Source organism: Chelonia mydas, chromosome 14, assembly GCF_015237465.2.
Source record: "Chelonia mydas isolate rCheMyd1 chromosome 14, rCheMyd1.pri.v2, whole genome shotgun sequence".
In the NCBI taxonomy this organism is placed as follows: domain Eukaryota; kingdom Metazoa; phylum Chordata; order Testudines; family Cheloniidae; genus Chelonia; species Chelonia mydas.
The window spans coordinates 42,285,694-42,302,823 of record NC_051254.2 but is presented as its reverse complement, the minus strand read 5'-3'; the positions used below and the strand labels follow the sequence as shown (position 1 = coordinate 42,302,823).

Sequence of the window (17,130 nt, the reverse complement as noted above, 5' to 3'; positions counted from 1 at the left end):
CCCCTCCAGATTTGAAAGTATCTTGTCTCCTCATTGGTCATTTTGGTCAGGTGTCAGTGAGGTTACCTTAGCTTCTTAACCCTTTACAGGTAAAAGGGTTTTGCCTCTGGCCAGGAGGGATTTAAAGGTGGTTACCCTTCCCTTGATATTTATGACAATCATAGTTAGAAACTATTTTTAAAGATTCCAAAACAGGATCTGATGTGAATTAGAAATAGATCAGAGTTGCCGTCTTAGTTTGATTGGGACTGGAACTTTGCCCAGGTTCTGGTGTTCTCGAACTAATCAGATCCATTTCTAATCCAAATAACAGATGTAATTTGATTATTACTGTGTGTTGCAACATTTAAAAACTTCCTACGAGTTATCTAAACAATTAAATTAAAAATCCAGAACTATAGAGTGCCATGTTAAGTCAGCTTTTTAATTTATTTGAAACATTCAGCTACATTCAGTATTGCCAACGCCATGCATTCAAAAATCATGAATAAGCCCTAAAAAAAAAAAAAGAAAAGAAAAGAAAAGAAAAGAGAGATTTAAAAATATATATATATTTTTTATTTGCCTTCTGATTACTGAGCCGTTAGATCACACTTGGGTCGTGTTTTCAGTGGAGCTGGTTGAAACAGAATTTCTGTTCCATGGGAAGTTCTGACATTTCAAAATTTATTTGGATTCTGAATCAGAATTTAAAACATTGAAATTTCCCACTAAATGAAAATGTTGAAAAAAAATCATTTTGGGTCAATCAACACCTTTCATTTTGGTTTCATTCTGCTTTTGACTTAAAAAAGAAGGTAAAATTTCAAAATGAAAAGATGTTTTGAAACCAAAACGTGAACCAATCCATTCTGGAAGGTCAAAAGGAACATTTCAACCTTTTTGACCTGAAACTCAAAAAAGAGTCGTACAAAAAGTGGACATCTGGGGGGCCTGCTCATGCTGGGGTGTGGCATGAGCAGGCCCCCCAGAGGTCCACTTTTTGAACGACTCTTTTTTGAGTTTCAGGTCAAAAAGGTTGAAATGTTCCTTTTGATCTTTCAGAATGGATTGGTTCACGTTTTGGTTTCAAAAGGCCTTTACCTCCCATACCCTCCTCCCCGCCCCATAGACATTTCCTTGGCCACAAGGGCCCGTCCCAGCCACTGTCTTCTCCTGACTCCCTCTCTGGGTTTTCCATGGCTCAGCCCTTCGTCCAAGTCACCTAACGGCTCAGTCCCTGCGTGGCCACGCAGGGATCTTGTGAGGACCGCCCCAGGTCACATGGTGGAGAAGGGACGGAGGGATGTGTGGCTTGCCAGCAGGGAGGGTAAGGAGTGGTTGCAGGGGTGGGAGGATGGGGGTCCAAGGCCTGGAGGAAGAAGAGGGTAAGGCTGGTGGGAGTGAGGGGCAATGGCTGGGTTTGTTTGCTTTTATTGCCTCTCGTGGGTGGCGACCCTACCTAACGAGCATTGTTAGCCCGCTACGATTCTCGAGCATAGAGGGAAGCCCATGCGCTCGCCGTAGCCCGGCTGTGGGCCTGGCACTTCGGCTTTGGAAATCGTGGCCCTAATAGTCTATTGCTGCTGGCTCGGCGTCTGCCCGGGCTCTGAGGCTGCGGCCGCCCGACTTTAACTTCTCAAGGAGGCCCTGGAGTTCCCCCGCGGCCAGGAATCTCGTGCCAGCCTCGCCTCCCGGGCTCATTATGGGTAGGATGTGCTGAACGACCTCTCCGAGGACGTTGGCTAGCTCCTCGTAGATCAGCAGGTCCTCGGTGAGCCTCTTCGCCACGCAGACCTTCCCCGCTAGCCCGTTCATGAAGGTAACACATTTCCGCAGCCCATTCTGCAGGGCGACGATCTCGCCCTGGAGCACGGCCAGCGCCTGCCGCTCCGCGTCGATCTGAGCCAGGCGCGGCTCGTTGGCCGCGATCTCGGCCTCCACCCGCCGCTCCTTCTCCTCGTGGCTGCGGACGTCTGCTGAGAACCTGGCCGCTTTGTTCGTGTGTCGACGAACGGCATCCTGGGCCTCGCCTGCGGCTTTATTGGCGGCATCCAAAGCTACCTGCCCACAGCCGACCATGATGGAGCCTGGGGGAAGCGAATGTCATTAGTTCTGGGATAGTGATTAGTACTGGTATTAAACGAGCGCTTGGAGGCCCCGACCGAGATCGGGTCTGCCCATCACGCCAGGCCCTGCACAGACCCCCCCCGACAGAGATCGGGTCTGCCCATCACCCCAGGCCCTGCAGACCCCCCCCCCCCGACCGAGATTGGGTCCGCCCATCACGCCAGGCCCTGCACAGACCCCCCCCCCCCCCCCGACCGAGATCGGGTCTGCCCATCACCCCAGGCCCTGCACAGACCCCCCCCCCCCCCCGACCGAGATCGGGTCTGCCCATCGCGCCTGGCCCTGCACAGACACCCCCCCCGACCGAGATCGGGTCTGCCCATCACGCCAGGCCCTGCACAGACCCCCCCAACCGAGATCGGGTCTGCCCATCACGCCAGGCCCTGCACAGACCCCCCCCCCCGACCGAGATCGGGTCTGCCCATCGCGCCTGGCCCTGCACAGACCCCCCCTACCAAGATCGGGTCTGCCCATCACGCCAGGCCCTGCACAGACCCCCCCAACCGAGATCGGGTCTGCCCATCATGCCAGGCCCTGCACAGACCCCCCCCCAACCGAGATCGGGTCTGCCCATCATGCCAGGCCCTGCACAGACCCCCCCCCAACCGAGATCGGGTCTGCCCATCGCGCCAGGCTCTGCACAGACCCCCCCCCGACCGAGATCGGGTCTGCCCATCGCGCCAGGCCCTGCACAGACCCCCCCCGACCGAGATCGGGTCTGCCCATCGCGCCAGGCCCTGCACAGACCCCCCCCCGACCGAGATCGGGTCTGCCCATCACGCCAGGCCCTGCACAGACCCCCCCCCCCCGACCGAGATCGGGTCTGCCCATCGCGCCAGGCTCTGCACAGACCACCCCCCGACCGAGATCGGGTCTGCCCATCGCGCCAGGCCCTGCACAGACCCCCCCATGACCGAGATCGGGTCTGCCCATCGCGCCAGGCCCTGCACAGACCCCCCCCCGACCGAGATCGGGTCTGCCCATCACGCCAGGCCCTGCACAGACCGCCCCCCCCCCCCCGACAGAGATCGAGTCTGCCCATCACGCCAGGCCCTGCAGGTCTCCTGTGTGCTCCCCCCAGCAGGACACCGGGGCAGGGCAGCTTCCACAGCCCGGCTGCTGCTCCGGGCAGTGGAGGGCGCCACACCCAGACCCCGAACGGGATCAAGGCCCCGTTAGGCAGTGCTGCCCAGATGCCAAGCCAAGGTGCTGACGGGCTAAACAGGAATAAATGGGCTGGGATTTGAGAGAACCAGAGTCTATTCCTGGCTCTGCCAGGGCCCCACTCGGTCACCTTGAGCCAGTCGCTGCCCCGCTCCGTGCCTCAGTTTCCCCACCTGTACAAGATGGATAATGACACCCCCCCTCCTTTGTGAAGCACTTGAGCTCTGAGGTGGGAAAGAGCTAGATAAGAGCCAGGAATGGTTTGGATTAAACAAGGCCCAAGGTTTTACATTGCTGACTACACAGCAATAAATTATTTGAAATCACGTGGTTCTTAAGTGTGTGGTGAATATGTGGTCATGGGACCTTTCTATTCATGGAACCCATCCACCTATGCTCACACTCCCCTCTCTCCATCCATCTCTCCATCCATCCCCATACACCACCCCCCCATCCATCCATCCCCACACCCTGCCCTCCATCCATTCATCAATTTCCATACACCACATCCATCCATCCATCCCCACACACACCCCCATCCATCCCAATACACCCCCCTCCCTCCGTCCATCCCCACACCCCACCCTCCATCCATTCATCAATTTCCATACACCACATCCATCCATCCATCCCCATACACACCCCTCTCCATCCTTCCATCCTCATACACCCCTCTCTCACCCATCCATCCATCCATCTAGCCCCACACACCTCTCTTTCCATCCGTCCATCAATTCCCACACACTCCCCCCATCCATCCATCCCTCTCTCCATCCATCCCCACACACCCTCTCTCCATCCATCCCCCCACACCCATCTCTGCCTCCATCCATCCCAATACACCTCCCCCATCCATCCATCGCCATTCACCCCCCTCTCGCTCCATGCATCTGCATACACCCCGCCTCCATCCATCCCCATATAGCCCCATCTCTCCAAGCCCATACACCCCCTCTGTCTATCCATCCATCCATCTTCATACAACCCACCTATCTCTCCCCCTACACATCCATCTATGTATCTACTCGCTTGGAGGCCTCTTTGTGTTCCCTCCCCCTAGTGTAGGACCCACCCAGCTGGATGGTGGATAAGATCCCCTTTTACCACATACAAAACATTTGGCCTGAGCCGAGAAATGAGCCATCTCTAAAGAAGAGGGAATTTTGCTCTCGGTGTCCGATCAGTCCTTAGCATTTCTGCTGAATCTGCAAACCGGGCTGGGTGACCCAGTCTGAGAACCTGCCAATGTACTTTGTACAGAACAAAACATCCCATGAGAGAGAATCAGAACCACTGCCCCAGAGAGGAAAGGCCCCGTGCCCCATTCCCTGTACCCCTGAGCCAGCCATTCCCCATCCCTGGGGCTGGATCGGAGCCAGCATGCCCTAGAGGGGATAGACCCCCCTCCCATTCACCAGCCTTCTTATGCTTGCCAGTTTCTGGCTGGTTCTCCATGCTCAGTAGAGACTTGAAGAGCGAGAACTACTGGAAAGGGGATTAAGTGGCCCCATCCTATCGTGCCAGTGGATGGACGGCCTCTCCAAGTCCTAAATCCCTGGTAGCAACTGCGAAGTGTCTGCGATAAGGCTCCACGAGACCGTAAGGTACAAACAGCACAAGCCACTCACCCGCAATTGTCCCCAGGAGAGGAATAAACATCAGCCCGATGCCGATATCTCGTTGCAGTCGGTTGCGTTCTGCTTCCTCTCGTTGTCTCTGCAGCTCGGCCTGCATTTCTCCGAGGTGTCTGTTGGCCCTTTCCAGCGTCTCTCTGGCCTCTCTTTCTGACCTGCGGCAAGAGTCCAGCTGGATCCTTAAGCACTCGAGGTTCCCTTTCTTTTCCTCTTGCTCGTCCTGCAGGTTTTTCTTCTTCACTACTAACTCCTCGGTTGTGGCGTCTACCGACTCCAGCTGCCTTCCCAGCTCCTCTTCTGCTGCTGACAGCTCTCGGGAAGCTGCCTCGATTCGTTCCCGGATTTTCCCGTGTGCATTCGGATCTGCCTCGGCTTCAAGTAGGTATTGGGCAAAACACACCAGTTCCCTCATCCCTGCCTCAAAACGGTCCCGGACGACCAGCTTATAACCCTCATCTCGCCCAGAGCAAGTCGAAAGAGCCATGGGGAGCTGCCACGAGATGATATCCTGCCTGCAAGAACAAAATAACTCTGAGCATCGCAGACAGATGTTGGGTCCAGCTGTTAGCAGAGGACAGCTGTTATCCAATCTGTGCACGGTTACATCTGGGCAAGTACAGAACAACTCCACTGGTGCAGCAGGGTCGCTCCAGATTCACACTGGTGACCGAGATCAGAATCCAGCCCTGACTCCATTGAGGGCAGGGGGATCACTCTGGATTCACACTGGTGACCGAGATCAGAATCTGGCCCTTTATCTTTATTTGATTCCTCACAAATGGAAAAGCTCTGTGGCCTCTTCAGGTCCACAGAATCTTCTGGTAGACAGACTGATTCCTTCCTTGCATTGCAAGTCCGCACCTCGCCTTTCTCCTGCCGATCTGAAATTCAAGGCGCGTCAGCTCCAATCAGCAGGGTCACGTCTGTAATGTAAACGTTTTCAGTGGGAAAGGGCCTCACGTAACCACAGAACAAATGAGGGCCCTGATTCCTCGCCGTGTTCCTAATTTAACATGGAGGTGACTTCGTGTTACCAGTTCTCATGGGAGATTTTAGCCTTGGTGACTGGAGAATGTGATTTTTTCATACCCAGCCCCCCCAGCCTTTGACTGTCTTCCTTGCACCACAGGGGTTTTGGGGTATGGGTAGGTGGGGTGAGCAGCTCCCTGCCCCAGGTGGGGGGGGGCGGGTGGTGGAACCAGGGCCCAGGTCTGGGGCTGTACTGATGTAAGGGGCCGGGTGCTGGCAATTAATTGATGTGGCAGCTTCGACAACCTCTGCAATTACCCATAGGTTAACGAACCGGCTGATGACGCCATCGGCATCTTCCAGCATAACCGCACCCCAGCTCCGCTCTGCCCATCACCCCAGTGGAGGAGAACGTGCTGACACCCTGAATGACGGGTCTCCCAGCGAGAAAGGAATGGTGGGGGAAAGGAAGTAAATGAGCCCCTGGCGTGGGTGGCAAAGGGGGCATACAGACGCCACGACGAGGGGGGAATGAGGGACTCTGGGATCGGCAGAAAGAAGGCACACCGAGCCCCTCACATGAGTACTCCTAGGGGAATTCTGTGCCAAAAAATTGAAAATTCTGCGCACATTTTAAAACTCTGCACAATTCTGCATATTTTATCTGACAAAGGAACACCGTATAATCACACCAGCTTCAATTATTTTGGTAATTCATTTCAAAACCCCTGTCAGCAAGTCTGTCTGTCTGTCTCCAAACAACAAAAAAGGATTCCCCCGGGAGAAGAGAGTTAAAAAAAAAAACCTCTATGACCACCCAGTTCCTGTTTCTCTGTTATGCTTTTGTTGGGTACCTCAGTCTGGGTGCATCATGCATGGTAGCTGGGCACATCCCTGCCCCTCTGGTCTATTACTCGATTCTTGTTTTTTCATCCTGTCCCCATAGAGAGGTTCCCAAATAGAGGACACTGCAGGAGGGATGGAGAGGTAGAAAGGGGCTACAGTTAGGGGGCACTGGAGGGGAGTATTTGGGGGGTGCTGAAGGGTGTGTATGTATACTGGAAGGGGGTATTTGGGGGATACTGGAGGGTTATTTGGGGGGGTGCTGGAGGAGGCTGCGTCAGGCCTCCCTCTGCCCAGACACCATACACCATTCCCTCTGAGCCCAGGGATCCAGCGGCAGACACAGCCTGATGCTGGCCAGACCAGGGTGGATGGAGTTTCCTGTGGCGATTTCAGTGCTGGGCTGTGCAGAGTTGATGGTGCGCAGGGCTCCATCCCCGCTGGGCTGGGCACTCTGCTCACGGCGGGACACGCCGCCTCCTTCCTTCAGGGCATGCCGGGAACAGCAGCTGCCGGGAACCCTCCGGCTCCCGCTCCTCTCCGCAGTGCCCTCTGTTTGTGGGGAGCCAGGCTCTGCTGGGTCCAGGGGTCCCTAAGGGCGGCCAGGAGCTCTGCAGCGCCAGTTCTGCAGGGAACAATGAAATTCTGCGCAGAACGTTAATTCTGCATTCCTCGACTAAATAACGACGACAACAGGCTCCTGAATGCTAGTAAATGCCAGAGGCTTTATTGGAAGTGCTCAGCGCTGCGCCATCGCAAAGCAGGAAATCCAGGGACCGACTGGGCCACTCACACGGGATGGTCGGCTCCATGCCAGGTGTGCGCAGTGCACCGCCCTCTGGCTGAATCCCCCCATGCGCCTCGGGGGAGCTACTCAGAGTAAGTGAGGCAGCTACGCCAGCTTCTGATTTCCTTCCACCTGTCAGGAAGAACCCTGGGCCCGTCGAAATCAAAGGGAGTTTTGCCTCACCCTTAGTAGGCACAAGATGGGCCCTCCTCAGGCCATACCCCTGCGGGCCAGGTTTCCGAAAGGATTTAAGTACCTAACAGTGCAGATGGGGACCTAGGGGGACTCTCAAAAGTGCCGAAGCTGGTTAGGTGCCTAACTCCCCTTGCAATCCACTAGGTGCCTAATTCCCCTTGCAATCCAATTTAAAATCCCACCAGGTGCCAATCATAGAATCATAGAATATAAGGGTTGGAAGGGACCTGCACCATTAGGTGACTAAATACCTTGAACACCTGGCCCTGTGTGTCTAGCAAGTGCTATGGCCCCATCTTGCAGATGTGAGGCCCAGAGAGTGGGGAAGTGACTTGCCCTTCAGCTAACAAAGTGAGACACAGGAAAGACTGACTGGAACCCAGGAGTCCTGGCTCCCAGCCCCCTCCACCCCCCTCTGTCAACGCAAATCTCTCCTGGGTTATTGAAGGTGGAATTTGCTCTCCAGCGCAAGTAGCGGGAGCTCTGTCGCTTGTGATGTTTCTAAAATCTATAAATCCTGCTTCATAGAGAATGGGCATTTTCCTCATCTCCCCCCTCCATGAATCTCTCTGTAGGTTCTTATCAGGGCCAACTACTACCTAAGTGTCTCACCTCCCCCCCTACCCTGTGGCTGAGATGGGGTAACGATACATCCCTATCTTACAGATGTGAAGCCCAAGCACAGAGAAACAAAGTGACTTGCCCAGGGTCACAAAGGACAGCATGTGGCGGGTCCTCGCGCAGCACCTTGACTGCAAAGCTGGCCTTTCTCAAGCTCGGGTCTTGCAAAGCAAAGATCATATTTGGAGCGAAGCGAGGTGGGGCTATGATTGGTTGATTAGGGAGACTCCCCATAGCATGAGCCAGTAGCTCGGACCCCACCAATGCATCCATCTACTCAAATAGGTCTTCTTCCTCCACGGTCAGCTCCTTCATCCCCCGTTTCACCGCTCCCTCAATTGCCTTCTGCTCTTCCACGCTCACGGGGGGTAGCACGGCCTTCAGCTCTCTGTCGATCGTCTCCACCCTGGCCTCGACACTCCTATCAAACTCCTTTTTCTTCTCGATCACCATGTCGTAGATGGCTTGGCGGGCCTCTTTGCAACCTTTCTGTAATGCCTCCCGCTCAGACTGGAAGCTCGGGTCGGAAGGTTCCATGGCGATCAGTCTCCCCAGGCTGCTCACGCGATCCATCAGGTAATTATTGGACACTTCGGTGTAGGTCTCAGAGATCATGTGCACCAGGTGGGCCACGTTGGAAGCGTTGAATGCCTGGGTGTAGATGGTGTCTATCACGAAGGATTTGGAGGAATAATTTTCAATTTTCTGCACATCTGAGACAGAGCTCACAAATTCCTTGATGTCCCGACTGAGGCAGGAGTCAATGAGGCTGGAGATCATCTGGAAGAACCTCACCATCTTCTCCCACTGCTCCTTCACCCTCCCCAGGGCCTCCAGCCCTTTGATCAGCATCTTCCGCGCCATCTCAAAATCGATTTCTTGCACCTTGCATTTCTCCATGGTGCACATGATCTCCATCAGCTCATCATTCTGCTTCTTGAAGTTCTCAAAGCTCCTCTGATACTCATCCTGAGTCGACTTCAGCATCTCCCGGCTCTGCTCGACCTTCAAATGTGCATTTCGCAGGGCACTGGATCCTCCCGTTGAGCCTTGCTGACATTTAGCCACGTTCAGCGGCTTGGCGGTGAAGGCAGGAGATCCCACTGAGGATTTACTGTGTGAATCAAATTCTGATGCTGTTTGGTATAAGCGTTTGATATCTTCAGTGAGAGACTTCTCTTCTTCCTTTCCTTTGTTTTGGGACAAGGCCATCTTTTCCAGCTGTTCACAGATACGGAGGCCAGATGCGCAGATCTCTTGAGCTTGATTTTTTGGCTCACACATATTTTCCGTGTCTATGCTGCTCTTCGTCTTTAGGAAACTGTCTTTCAGCCAGTTGGTATTAACTTTCTGAGTTTTCTCATTGACGACTTTCTTCATGTTGAGGCCATCGTGCTCATCGCTTAGCTCTTTGAGCTGCGTTGCAAACGTCAGTAGCATTTCTGACTTGGCAAAAATGCTGAGTGCCGGCATTATGCTTCCATGGTTGAATTCCTCTGGGCCAGCCGCTGCACTGGCTTTCATTTTCCCAGCTTGCATCTTGCCGTGTTTTCCCGTGAACATGCTTGTAAACCCATTGATAAAACTGGTCATTCCATCTGTAATATTCTCCACAACGGTCATGCCCACAGCATCCCACCCTGTGGGGATGGCTTTCATGGCTTCCTTGTACTGGTTAAAAGATTCATCGACCTGCTGCTTCATCTGGTTGTGATACTGCTCGGCCAGCTTCTGTGCCTCCTTGGCTGCTTTCTCCTTGATCTGTTCTTGCTGCAGGGCTATCTGGATGTCTTTCAGCTCATCCTCGTAACCTTTCTTGGCGTTCAAACAGGCCTCCATCAGCTCCTGGATCAGGTAGATGACGTCTGAATACTTGTCCTTCACCGCCTGGGCTAAGGCTTTGCAGTCGTCTGCCACGGCCTTCATGTTCTTTAGGTGCGTCGGCAGCATGGCATTCACCGTCTCCATGTCCTGGAACAGAATTTTAACAATCACCTTCATCCGTCCAGGGACGCTCATGGAGAGGAGTCTGATCTGGTCCATGTTGACGTGTGCGGTGTTGAAGGCTGCCCAGCCTTGGTTACTGACTTGACACAGGCAGGCCCTGAAGGATTCTGGGTATTTGATGTGCTTGAAGCCATCCTTAGGGGGGTTCTTATTGATGGAGAAGTCTCCCTGCCCTGCTGAAATGAAAACCAGCTGCCCCAGTATGGCGATGGAGATGGGGGCCGGCATGAGGAACTCCTCCCAGTTGGCATAGGACTTCATCCTCAACTCCGTCTCCTTCCGCACATCCTTGGCTTTGCTGACACTCAGCTCAGCTTTAACCAGTGCCTGGGACTTTCCGGCTTCATCTGCCATTGTGCAGCCAGTAACCCTGAAAATATCATTAATTATTGTTAAATGTGTATTTTAGAGTAGCACTCAGTTAGGAGAAAGGCTGCAGCGTGCTGGGTGTGGGACAAAGACCTAGGAAGATGAGCTCACAAACTAAAAAACATGTACCAGTGGGTTAGTGCGGGGCGGGTGAGTCAGGACTCCTGGGTTCTCCCCCCAGCTCTGGGAGGGGAGGGGCGTCTAAGGCGTTAGAGTGGGGGATGGGCTGGGACTCAGGATTCCTGGGTTCCATGTGTACAATGGGGCTAATAATCCTGCCTTTCTTTCTCTCTGTGGTATGTATCTGTCCCCATTTAGTGTAGTATCTGGGCGCCTCACACTCTCTAATGTTTTACCCTCGCACCCCTCAGGGAGGCAGGGCAGAGCTGTCATCCCCATAGCAGGGATGGGAGAGCCTAAGCACCAGATGTTCAGAGGTGTCTAGGCACCTCACTCCCACTTAAATCAATGGGAGTTAGGCACCTAAACACCTTGAGAAACCTGGCCCCAAGTCGGAACTGAATGTGGGTCTCGTCTAAAACTAGTTGCCTAACCGCTGGCCCAGCCGCCTTCCTCCGCTATTGTCAAATGAGATTGTAAACACTCGGGGGCAGGGACCGTCTCTCCCTGTGTGTCTGGGCAGCGCCCGGCACAATGTTAACTGCATATGACGCATGTTCCAGAATGTGGTGTAGCACTTCTTTTTCCACAGCAACACTGTGGGTGCGGAAAAATGTAAAGTTCCTTTATGCTGAGAACAGTTGGAGACAGCTGTTAATGTGTTGTGTTCAGGTTTGTTCTTTGCTTTTTTGTTTTAATTGGCTGGTTGACTTCCAAAGTGCCAACCTCTGAAACAACATCTGATGCCTGCACAGCTGACCTGTCTCGATAGCCATAAAGCCCACACACTTGTGAAGCTGCAACTGGAAAGCAGACTCAAGAGTAAAGTAAGACGATCCATAGATGGGAACTGGAGTGTTTATGTTCCCAGCACACACTCTTTCTCTTTAATGGACCAGAGGAAGGTATCTGCGTAGATACTTTTAGCTGGGGTAGAGTAGATCTTCATCTCCCTGATCTTCAATGGTTGTGTATTACCCTCCTAAACCTAGGCCACAATTGCACCATCCTCTCCTTCAAGAGAGTAGAACAGAATTAAGGGAGAGAGAGGGCAACAGCAGCGTAGGGAAGCCTGGGCTGCCCTGTCTATGTGGGGAGTGGGACGGTAGGATCCCCTGCATTAGTAAGTTATCAAGGCACAGAAGGCATGGCAGTCGCAGCTAAACCTTCCTCCGTTCCTTTAAGAAAGGAGCGAAACAGACATTGTCCAGAAACATAACACAATCTCTTCTCTTACCAGCCTTCCAGTGACAGCTTAAAGGGCTAATTGACTATGTGGATATATGATTATCCACCAGAGGACAGTCAACATTCAGGTGATTGACTTTAGCAGTGTAGACTGTGTCCAGTTTTTTCACATACTTTCTGTATTTGTATTTCTAAGCCTCTGCTTTATTTTGCCTTCCACTACCAAATGCATGAAACTTTTTAACAACTTATTGAGCATCCTGATTTACACGGATAACGTACTATTTTGTAAACTTAATATTTTTTTGTGACTGCAAGCAAACATTTTAGCATGATTCTACAGATAACTTCATAAGTATTTATTACCCTGATTTTAACCTGGAAACAGTTGTTGCTTTGACTATTTTTTTGGGGTGATTGGAAAAATATTATGGCAAATTCTAACTTTAAAAAAAACAAAACAAAATGTTGTTTATAATGGTCACTGTATATTACTACGTCAGTGAAAGATTACAGTAAATACTTCAGCCAGTTAGGAACTATAAGCCCGGTAAGCTTGGTTCCCTGTCTTCCTTTTGGCATTCTAATAAAGCCTCATCTTTGGTTGCTTTTCTTGATGGTTTGTATTTAATAAGTTCTACAATTTTCTATCAATAAAAGTAAATGTTAATAGCCTATCTGTGTATTTTCTTGAAAGACCTAAATTAATATTCTCTGCTAGATCCCTGGTCCTTGGCTAGCATCCCTACTGTTTACAAACAGAGCCTACCATGAACTGATTCACGCTGGTGTTCAAGTGAAGTTGCGCTTTGCATCACAGAGATCTCTTCACTTGAACACCAGCGTGAATCCTGGTGTTAATGTATATATTTAAATAGCTCCTGTGCTCTGCTTAGTGTATTCCCATGTTCCTTGAAGTCTTTAAATCATGATTTGAGGACTTCAATAGCTCAGACAGAGGTGAGAAGTTTATTGCAGGAGTGGGTGGGTGAGATTCTGTGGCCTGCATTGTGCAGGAGGCCAGACTAGATGATCATAATGGTCCCTTCTGACCTAAATATCTATGAATCGGGGCCCTGATCTCAGCTGGGGCAGGGACCGTCTCTCCCTGTGTGTCTGGGCAGTGCCCAGCGCAACGGGGCCCTGATCCCCGTTGGGGCCCATAGGTGCTCCTGTCATACAAACAGTTAATAATACTAAGGAATGAATGTGCTGAATGCAGGAGGCAGAAAGGGCTGCACTGAGAACTTGTCTGACTGGATCAGCTCTGGGAATATCATCTGCGTAGCGTCCGGTCTCCTCTCTCTGACAGCCGCCACCGTCACCTGCTTCAGAGGAAGGTGTAAGAACTAGGCAGTAGGAGACGCTGGATAATCTCCCCGCAGGGAACGTTCCCTCCTGACCTGCAGGAGCTGACGGTTGGTTTTCACGCTGAAGCAGGAAGGTTAGAGCCTCACCAAATCCTGAGGGTTTGTTTCTTAATCCTCACTATTCGAATGCGTGGCTGGACTCCATTGCAAGTGTCCGAGCCTTCTTTTGAATCTTCTGGAGCGGTTGGGCCCTAGCTTGTCTTGTGGCAGGGAGTTCCACCGGCCAAGCGTGCCTTGTGTGATCAGTCCATCTGTTGCCTTTCAGTTTCTTTGAATGTACATTTTATGCACTTACCCTCAAGTACACTTGCCTTCTTTTTTCCTTTCTATTTTTTAAACTATTTAGCTTGGTGCTACAGAATCAGTCTTGACATCCCAGGAGTCGTTTTCTCCAGAGACTGATCAATCCCAAGTTTATGATCGGACCAGGACAGGTCCTTCTCCTCACCACACATCATTTACCCCCCTCCACACACACACCAACGCCTGTGTCCTGAGCGTAACCGGTGCAGCGACGCTGCCTAAGTCTGCAGAAAGCCTGAGCCGATGGCTCTGGGAAGGGAGAGCTGCCCCACGCACGTCAATGGGGCGATGACCCCTATGCCCAAGGTAGAAACCATGATGTATTTCCCTGCCCATTAAAGCCCCGAGACAAGGGGGCGTCGGACTATGACAATCACCACATCTCATTTTGACAGGGCAAGTGGTGGCATCTGGGGGTACCGCGGCTTACTGGTCTTATCTCCATGGGCAGAAGATAATTCGTCCATCCACCTAGTACTGGCTACACGGGGACTTTCGGCGTCACTACACCGGTGGGGAGATGGATGTTTTTAGCCCAGACCAGCCCCGGCTCGCTGGTGCTGGAGTCACGGAGCCCCCTGCTGCTCTCCATTAAGGAGCAGTTTGGGCCGGGACGCGGGAGAAGCTGGACTACGAAGTGCCCTGCTGGGATCCGGAGAGAGCCGGGTTATTCACCGCCCCGCTGGCCCCGATCCCCACCTGATTTGCCGGGTGAAAATTTCATTAGGCCAGGGCTTTCTTTGTTTCTTTATAAAAAAACAACCAACCTCCCCCTCCCCTTCAACCTGCCCACCGGGGCAGAGAAAAGCCTTACCACGAACTGCCTAGCTGCGCCCGCTTGCTTCCTCCTGCCAGAGATGCTGGAACCCAGAGCCCGGCGCTGAGTGTAGACAGCAGTGGCTGCACCAGGCAGCTCCCCGGGGGGTCAATCAGCTCCGGGGGACCTGAGGTTTGTGTGGGATGGGTGAGATATTGCCTTTTAAGGGGCTGAAAAAGTGCAGGGACTGGACCCATTGGCTTTCAGACTCTCATCTCCCCCCGCAGGTTACACTAGCAGGGGGCAGGACGTTACAGCTGCTGAGCTCACCGCATCCGCCAGGGCTCCTGGACCCCTCCATGCCCCCCACAACCTCCCTGGGTGCCCCCCTTCCTGTACCTTCAGGGAACCCACTCCCCCCATGCCAGGGGCTCTGTGCCCCCCACTGTCCCCTCCCCCCCAGTCAGAATCTCTTGTGCCCCACACTGCCTTATCCCCCCATGCCGTTTCGCCCTGTCAGGAGCTCTGTACGCCCCCCCACCCCATGACCTGCCCCCCAACCCCCTCTGGTTTCGTTTCTGGCTCTGGCTCAGAGCTCAGTCACTGAGGGCGTCCACACGTTAAACTCAATTGGGATGATGAGCAACCCCGGCTCTGCTCACCCTGTGAGGTGGCAATTAGGCCATTGACCCATCCTTCGCTCTACAGACCAGAGGGCTCTGCCCCCCCCCACGCTTCCCCCTTCGGATTGCCCCCCGAAAACCACTAGGCTTCTGCCCAGAGACGCCTCGAACGTTCCCTGAGAGCCTGGAGCCGATGGGCTGCGGTGTTTAAACGTAGCACGGCCAGAGAGAGCAATGCTGGTGCTTCCCTAGCCCAGCCAAAACAGGGCAGAGCGGGGCTAGACTGAAGTTCCTTTGGGAAGCACCCTCCTGTATTCGATGATGTATGGGGCAGCTGGTGCTGCTTAAGGTTGGACTGCTAAAATTGTTTGCTTTAAATGCAATGGGGGGTTTCCTGCTCCTGCTGGCAGCCAAGGGGGATCTGTCAGGAAGCCTGAAATCTGAGACAGTCCCCCAAGAGCCAGCCGAGAACCAGGGGAGTTGAGCTGGGCCTCTCCACCCTGGGGAGCAGTCTGTTTTCTCTCTCCTGGTTTCGCTTCTTGTGCGTTATCGTGCTCGAGTCTAAGCGCTGAAGCCAGGATACATTGCGACCTTCCAGGAAGAGTCTCGCTGGGTTTAACCTAACTTGTGTGTGTGTGCGCGCGTGCACCATGAAACATAACACCTCATAAAGAAACTTCTCCCATGTTTCTCCACTGCATGATAGAGGCTCTCGCCCCCTTGAAATGGGAAAGCTGGGCTTTTTTCAGCTTTGTTTTTAAACCAGCAAGCCCCGAGGAAAGGTTATTTTAAGGGCAGAAGTTTCTGGGGAGTATCACGGATGTGAACAACCACACAGCAGCTAAAGCGTGCGAGTGTGATGAGCAAAGCCACAAGTCATTTAGCAGAAATTACTTACCACTTATCACCATCCTCAGCACAGTCCTACTCCCTAACCACATTGTCTGGCGCTCACAGGAATGGAAAGTACGATGAAGTTCTTCTTATGATCTGACTATTACATTCATGTTCAGAAACGTCAATACAGAAAATAAAACAAAGCCACCAACCACATCCCACCCCAGGCAGGACGCCGTCTGGGGTATCATCAAACAGATACACCCCACAGTCAATGGGGACCCCCATCTTGAAAGAAATCTTCCGCGAACCCCCTCTTCTGGCCTTCAAACCACCCCCAGCCTCACCAAGCTCGTCATCAAAACAAACTCCCCACAGACCAGGACCCACCAGTCCACAGTGGCCCTGGAACAGATGCAAAACCTACATGGATGGAGAGGGAGTGTACGGGGATGGATGGATGGAGAGAGGTAGGGATGGGGCTGTGTATGGGAAGTGAATGGATGGAGAGCGGGGTGTAAGGGATGGATGGAGGGAGGGAGGGAGAGAGAGAGGGGTGTGGGGGGGATGGATGGAGAGGGGTGTATGCAATAGATCGAGGAAGGGAGAGAGGGATATGGGAGGATGGATGGATGGGGGGTGTATGGGAATTGATGAATGGATGGAAAGAGGTGTGTGTGGATGGAGGGAGGGATGTGTGTGGGGCTAGATGGACGGAGAGGGATGTGTGTGGGGCTAGATGGATGGATGCAGTGAGGGGTGTGTGGGGATGGAGTGGGGGTGTATGGGTATAGATGGATGCATGGATTGAGGGAGGGGTATGGATGGAGGGATGGATGGAGAGGGGGATGGAGAGATGGGGATGGATGGAGAGGTGTGTGGGAATGGAGGGAGGGATGGGGGTGTGTATGGGAATTGAATGGATGGAGAGGGGGTGTAATGGAGAGAGGGAAGGAGAGAGGGATGTGGGGGGGATGGATGGATGGGGGTGTGTGGGAATTGAATGGATGGGAAGAGGAGTATTGGGGTCTGTGTGGGGATGGAGGGATGGAGAGGGGAGTGTGGGGGTGGATGGGTATAGATGGATGCATGGATTGGGGGGGTGGGTATGGATAGAGGGTTGGAGGGAGGATGAAGAGGTGTGTGGGGATGAATGGAGAGATGGGGATGGAGAGAGGGGAGTGTGGGGATGGATGGAGAGATGGGGATGGAGGGATGGAGAGAGGGGAGTGTG

General features: G+C 53.0%; 1 protein-coding gene across 1 annotated transcript; it reads right to left on the bottom strand.

Moving 5' to 3' along the window:
- Positions 1 to 7,255: 7,255 nt before the first annotated feature.
- LOC114022337 lies at positions 7,256 to 14,608 on the bottom strand. The gene is made up of 2 exons (XM_027833764.3): positions 14,494 to 14,608; positions 7,256 to 10,699 (listed from the first exon to the last, which is right to left on the bottom strand). The coding sequence occupies exon 2, from the start codon at positions 10,681 to 10,683 to the stop codon at positions 8,596 to 8,598; it is 2,088 nt and encodes a 695-aa protein (XP_027689565.2). The 5' UTR covers positions 10,684 to 10,699; positions 14,494 to 14,608; the 3' UTR covers positions 7,256 to 8,595.
- Between the last annotated feature and the right edge of the window lie 2,522 nt (positions 14,609 to 17,130).